General features: G+C 35.8%; 1 protein-coding gene across 2 annotated transcripts in view; it reads left to right on the forward strand.

Moving 5' to 3' along the window:
* Nucleotides 1-6,428: 6,428 nt before the first annotated feature.
* Nucleotides 6,429-7,391, forward strand: part of LOC144956084 (uncharacterized) — a 45,281-nt gene continuing 44,318 nt past the window's right edge. For both annotated transcript variants that reach the window (XM_078886433.1, XM_078886422.1), the window contains exon 1: nt 6,429-6,640. In XM_078886433.1, the coding sequence (XP_078742559.1) occupies nt 6,580-6,640 (61 nt within the window). In that variant the 5' untranslated portion in view covers nt 6,429-6,579. The remainder of the gene's footprint in view (nt 6,641-7,391) is intronic.

The raw sequence follows: 7,391 nt of genomic DNA on the forward strand, positions 1-7,391 counted from the left end.
GAAACCCGAATTTTCAGGAAGAGGGGGGGGGGGGGTAGGCACCTCGAAGTCATTTCTATCCTCCACATATCATGTCCTTTTCCACGTTGCTTTGTGACCATGGCTTTGAGTGAGGATTCTTGGTGTCTCTATGGCCCTGACTTGAATCCTTCCCCAAGAAGGAAACAGTGAAAGGGTTGTTTCTTTTCATCAAATATAAATATCTTACAATTGCATTGAAAGATGTCTCCAAATTAAATGATTAAATATTGGATATACATTTACATATTGATATAAATATCTACATTGCTATCCAATGATTCATCTTAATTTCACGTCTTATAGTAACATCATTTTGTTTTTTTTTGTCCACTTTTTTTTTTTGCCCCACACAAAATACCCATATTTTACAGTAATCTGTCGGAGTCATCACGATATGGATCGTAAAACTTGTTTCTTAATTTTATGATAAGACGCTAAACTATATACAGATAGCTACATCGTTTAAAATTCAACCCTGCTTCAACATCGCCCCCATCGCTGAAAAAAATTCCAACACAATGTAATGTCAAATAATTGTATAAACAAACATTTATTACGCAAACAATTGTATAAAAAACATTTATGACTCACAGATGGGTTGTTTATTTGTAACTCACCGTCTTGAAGCAGTATCATGTCGGTATAAAATAGGAAATAGCTACAAATAAGAATCTTTGGGAAGTCCAGGTTTGAGAGTTTTTACTAAGATGAAGATCATTCAAATCAATCGATATTTGAAGGACGAGTTTTCTGGCCAAATTTTTAAATACGAGTTTTTTTCCAGAGTACGACTTCGACCATCAACTGGTTAAATGTCAATTCACTTCTTGGTAACTGGTTTACCCTGACATAGTGTGTCATAATACATACTGGTTTCTGGGTGGAGTTCATAGTGGGCAGGGAGGCACCAACTGTATCTTCTATCTCCCTATATCTGCTTCAAACGTGCTTGCTGCCTTTGTCTTGGAATGATATTTCTTGGTTTTATCCTGGCCCTGGTCGGACACCCTGACTGGGAGGGAGGGAAATAGTCAAACATATTGTTATTTTTTTGGGAGGTGATATTTTTTCCCTTGTACATCATCTCTCATGTTATGTACTGTTATTTTTTATTCTTAACATATGAACATATGTAAACATTTGAGTGAATTCCTCTTCGTGGGGACTTATGCTGGTGTCTGGGTGAGACTTTTAGGTGATCTCAAACTCAGTGCAGTGCTCTTGGAATCTACATCTGTTCCCTCTTTGAACCATTTCCCCTTGCCTTACTTTTTCCTCAAGTCCTTTTAATTGTACATCTAAAATGTTTTTCCTATCCAATTTACTTCCTTTTTACTGGCGCTGATATGACCTAAATGTGTTGCAAGCGCCGTAAAACCCTTAAAAACAAAAACAATGTCAAAGCAGAGACCAAAAAGTGGTTTTATTGATGCTATACATTTTGGTAAAATAGTCGCAACACCCACCAGCCGAATATAATCTCCCAGCACACAAAACTGTGTGTAACCTTGAACGTTTATAGTCTGGCTGATATAATTTAGTGAGAAATAATCACCAAAATGGCCATAGTAGAAATAACAAAAAATTGAGATTTTAGTTTTTTCCACTTCAAGAAACTATGTCTACTGTCTTTTATATATTAAAAATTATATCATGACCAAGTTTTATATTAAGGACTCTAAACATTGATTTTTAGCATGTACAATATCGCCCCTGGCGATACTGCTTTGAGGCGGTGGGTCACATATCTATAGTTACAGTTAGATGGTAAGATTTCATATTATTACAGAGTTGGATCTGGCCATGTCTTGGATTGGATGGCCAAGTAAGCACTGCGAAATATCTTGTTTGAAGACCATGCAACTTTGATGTGGTCAGCGGCTGGATTAATCAAATTAGGTCATAGTTTTGTACATTTGGGTAAGACATTTGACACACATTGCATCAGGAGGCTTGGACATAAAATTAAAAAGTGCATGGATAATTGCGGTGACGAACATTGTAGGGTTGCTAATGCAAATAGGGACGTCACACAAGCGATTTGCACTCTATAGAAAGGATTTATTTTCATATGGTGTGCAAGGAAAATAACAAAACATTTTTAATCGTATTAAAGAGGTACTTGATCAGTGTACATAGTTATAATTTCGTTGAAATAGCTAAAGAAAAAAATGAATGTTTGGTCGAGGATTTTGAATATACAACCATTCTATATATAGATGCATCATCAAGGGAGACAAAGTGTGTAAATAGAACATCTTGTTTGTTCTATTAGAGAGAGAGAGAGAGAGAGAGAGAGAGAGAGAGAGAGAGAGAGAGAGAGAGAGAGAGAGAGAGAGTCATTCTGCTTGTTTTCATGTCCTTTTTATTGCACTTTATTATTATTTTTATTTTATTTTACTTTTGGTGAAATAATCTAAGTGATTTGAGGTGATGAGTGAGTTTGCTTTTTTGTTGTTGTATTTTTTGTTTTGCTGTTTAAGGTTTTTCTTCGTTCGTGTTCTCCATTTCGGCTTGGGGAAGGGGTGGTTTGTTGATGTTTTTGTGATTGTTGAGAACGTACTGTTTTCATAAACCAGAATTAATAGGTATACAAAATACAATACCATGTTACTTTGGTAGCTATGTCATTTTTTTCCGAATAATTTAGAAAGCCGAATATTATATCACTATATTAAACCATTCAACAATTCCCATGATTTTCTGTTGATACTCCATGAAATAAAGCCAAGTTTTTGAATAATTTTGTATTCTTTTTTTGTTTTTTGTTCTTTGTTTCTCTAAAGCTTGCCCCCACCCCACCAAAAAGTTTGTGTGGCTGTGTTGTCTTGTAGTATAGTACTCGCCTTCGGACCTACACGTCCCTGGCTCAAGTGCCATTGTAGGCGGCGCAAGGTTAAGTCCTTGAAAAGGGAATTTTTACTCATATTCTTCAACCTGCTCAGTGCAGGCATAAATGGATTTACTAAAGTCGTTGTCTTTGTCGAAAAAAAAATTGAAATAGCCTTATAGCGGCCATATCACTTTTCTACATGTCCAATGCAGCGGTTGGCTTGGGGACCAAATAAATCACTTTGAACTCATTAAGTGGATATTGCGCTGCGCTATATAAACGCTCAAGTTGGTTTGTTTTTGTTTATTGTGTGCGTGTGTGGTTTGTTGGGGTGTTTTGTTTTGTTTTGTTTTTGTTTTTGTTTTTTTTTTGGGGGGGGGGGGGGAATAGGAGGTGTTTGTTTTGTTTTTGTTTTTCGTTTGTTTTAAAAGAATTCTATCTTCATTTATTTCCTTCTTCTTAGAAACAGCACTCATAAATACTTTCTTTTTTTTAAAAAAAATTAAAAATAAAGAATTAGTATTAGTTATGAAAGACATGCACATATTTGCAGGTCTGACAACCTAACGCAATTATGGGCCTGATTTAACATTGTTGTAATGAACAATATTTTGCGTTGGTTTCAGAGAATCCATTACAACAATGAGCCCATAACAATTTGGCTTATCAGACCTGTGAATAAGTACTTACGGTTATGAAAAACAGTGTTGAGTACAATTTACAGTTTACTTCGTCGTCGATTGCAGTGATCCACTCCTTGTTAAAAGTTCTTAAATTGAAATCTCAGGTTTAAAAATTTCTGATAGTTGAGAGTCCTCTAAATCGATAGATGTAGGGAGTTATACTTTTCTGGCCTGATATGCAAAAAACGCATTTTGTCAATGTACGGTAGCTTTGGTTGCTTAAAAACTCTTGAATTATAACCGTTTGGTAATTCCATTATCTACGTCTATAAAGATGTTATGGTCAAAAAGTGTTGCACGGCCTGCAGAACATTTAAAACATTTTAATTTGGCGCTATTGTGATAATAAAGTGTTGAATATATGAATCCTGATCCACAATAATTCTCAACTCATTATACAGTTTTAATCAACGCCGCATGCCCCATCAAAAGCAAATCAGCCATTGTATCATTGCCTGTCCTCTCATTAATCATTTGTTGCCCACCAAGACAGGCAAATGGCAAAAGTAATACATATGACCATATTAAAGGGAATGGATGCCTTTGTTAATTGACTGACTTTTTTTTTCTCATTTGAAGACACTGGGTGACTTCGTTTTGGTTCCTTTCAGTTCATATTTTTGAATATTTGAGGGGAGGGGAAGGGGGATCGTTAAATGTTTGCAAAGTTCTGAAATCGTTCCAATTAAACGGCTGGCGTTACGGTTAAGCAGTAGAAATTACAATACGTACATAGAAAAAAACATTATGTCACACACAGATTGTTCTAATTAACCGACTGTTTCGATAAAGCGGCGTAATAAATACCGGCTTCGACTGCATTTTAAAGCATGCATACTCTTGTGCCACTTTGCCAATTTAACGTTCCAATTTGCTGGAAACCCATATTAATATGCAACCAATAAAAGAAGAAAAAAAAAAGAGAAGTCCTTCAGAGCCATGAGGCGGTGGAACCGGAGTTTATCCCAATTTCTATAGCGTGAAAAGGACAAAAGAATTTGCTTGCTACCCTTTTTTTAGGACGCTAGTCTATCACAAAGTACTTTCCACCAGATCTAACAGACCCAGCTACCCAATTACTGTTGGGTGGACAAGGGAGTTGGGGGAAAATCTCGGCTTCGCTCGGGATTGATCTCTGAAGCCGAGATCTGGTTGTTTTTGTTTTTTTTATGTCAACGTCATTCATCTTAATAATGACATCCTCTCATCTCTCGTTTGCCCTATGTCCTAAGTGTCTCATTCATTGTGTCAACACCATCTGTATTAGTAAATTAGATTGGAGCTTCTATTATACTTTATTTCTTTGAGCTTCAAGTAGGAACATTTGCATTATAAGTTTTAAGAGGAGACTGCTGGTTTGAAAGTCTCTCCTGTTAAGACTGAGAATAATTAATTCACCTCTAAAGTTGTTTTCGGTCTGTTTTCAGAACCGTAAACCGGGGTAACTTGGAACACTTTTCAATTCGAAAGCTTGTTGTTTGTTTGTTTGTTTGTTTTTAAGGGTTTTACGGCGCTTGCAACACAATTAGGTTATATCAGCGCCAGTAAAAATGAAGAAAATGGGATAGTTAAAAGTTCTAGAATTACAATTAAAGCACCAAGAGAAAGTAAGACAAAGGGGAACTGGGCACGAATAAGGATCAGATGTAGATTCCAAGAGCATACTACCAATGTACTTAGTTTGAGATCACCTATAAGTCTCATCCGGACACAAGCACAAAATCCAACAAAGAGGAATACACTCAAATGCTTACATTATACATTCAAAATAACAAATATAATAATACATAACAGAGAGATGATTTACAAGGAAAAAATTATCATCTCCCAAAATAATAACTTGCATTTGACTGTTTCCCTCCCAGCCAGGACTCCGGCCAGGGCCAGGACAAAACCAAGTAATCTCATTCCAAGACAAAGACAGAAAGCATGTTGGAAAACAGATAAATAGGAATAGAAGACACAGTATGTACCTCCCTGCCCATTATGGGAGGTCAGGAACCCCACCCAGAACTCGAAAACTATCAAGAAAGCTGAACAGGTCGCGTGCTTTGTAAGGAAGGTAAAGAAAAATTTAAATGACTTACAAGCAATATCTAAATGTGCATTTGGCTAAGAAGCCCACAATATTGCCATCCGGAAGTATAACGGACCAACACACAAAACCATGAACTTTTATAGTCTGGTACAGTTTAGTGAGGTTTTCTCAAAACATGGATGTCAAAAAATACAATAGCAAAGACCCGAGTGACGTCAACTTCGTTCTACCTATAGATAGAATGAACGAAGTTGGCGTCACTCAGGTATTTGTTATTGTTTTTGCCATCCATGTTTATGAGTAATTTCTACTAAACTGTATTAACTAATTAACTAGACTATAAACGTTCAAAGTGTTGGTCCATTATATTTCTGGATGGCAATGTTGTGAGTTTCTTAGCCAAAGGCACACAAACGCACAGCATCTTTCCGTTTTGTGTTTTGCAAGGAATTTACCCAATTAATTCTATGGTGTTTTGAGAAAACAAAACAAAAAAAAAAAAAAAAAAAAAAAAAAGGTTTTGGAGTTCGTAAACTGGATGTGTTAACGATCTGGCTACTTTATAGGCTCAAAGCTAGGACTTCATAATAATATAGATGTCGCTGACTCAAAGACGTCCTCCATCTCTTCAATCTGGGACCTATCACGTCGGAATGAACTGGGTGATATGAGGAATGTGTGTTGTTTAAAGTCACAATGCAGAGGATAAATAAAATTTAAAAACAAAAACATATAAAAAGACAGCCAAACAACATAAAAGAATACCTGCAGAAAAAAAAGAGTAGGTACTTGCCTGGTTTTGTCGATACTGACCAGTATCAATTAATGCCCATTATTCAAACTCTCTTGTCTAGGAGTTAATTGTTGTTGGTTGGCAACCGATGCTTATTTTCGTAATGGCGGCTCAGCGAATCACCAATTTCTCGCCTGCATCTTACAATAATATACTGGAAACTTGTTAGATATAAATCGATTTATAATTTACGGAGATTTATTACCTGCAAATGTCTTCCGCTATTGAAAACCCGGCAGTCGCCACGGCTGTCGGGAAATTACAAGAGCTTGGTATGTGTTGCAGTGGCAGTTGAGTTGAGGCAGTTGAGGAGTTGCAGACTTTACTTTTTAGATACTTTTGCAATTTATATCGCTACAAATACAATATAAATAATATAAATATCGCCCTGATCCAGGGATCTAGATTAGCATTTCAACCCTGTCATTCAAATACGAGATAAGCTAGGATATTACTTTTTATGTGTTCTGACCTCTTTTGTTTATCCTTATTATTATTATAAATTATGATTAGGCAGTTTAAGTTTAATGAGCAGCAGCAGTGGCAGTCAAATTGTGACCCAACTCGCCCATAGGAAAGTTGTGACTGGAAATTGCCGTTCGCGTTTTGGGGGTTCAATAAAAGATGCATAACTTCGTTATAAAGAGGAATATTGCAGATATTTTGGTATCTTTATTTTCGTCTTTCAATTTCCTTTTAAATGGTGCCAATTAAGGAAAAATCCATTAAAAATTACAGAAGTTATATGAAGTTAAAATTTGGCGATTTTCAAATGCATTTATTTTTTTATTTACCGCGTGTGTTTTTAAAATAAAAACGCTTGTTTTTAGAATAACATCTAAACTTTATTCATGCCAAATTTCAGGGCTCTATATCGATGCGCAGACACTTTTTAACTCTGCGCCGAAATGATATGTTTACATTATCTTCTCATCATGGCTGCCCGATGATATCGATATTCATATCGATATTTTAAATTTAGTTCTGTATTATTTTTAATTTAGTCCATAATATTTTCAGTAC

Source organism: Berghia stephanieae, chromosome 1 (genome assembly GCF_034508935.2).
Source record: "Berghia stephanieae isolate SIO BIC M18660-M18661 chromosome 1, UCSD_Bste_1.3, whole genome shotgun sequence".
NCBI lineage: Eukaryota > Metazoa > Mollusca > Gastropoda > Nudibranchia > Aeolidiidae > Berghia > Berghia stephanieae.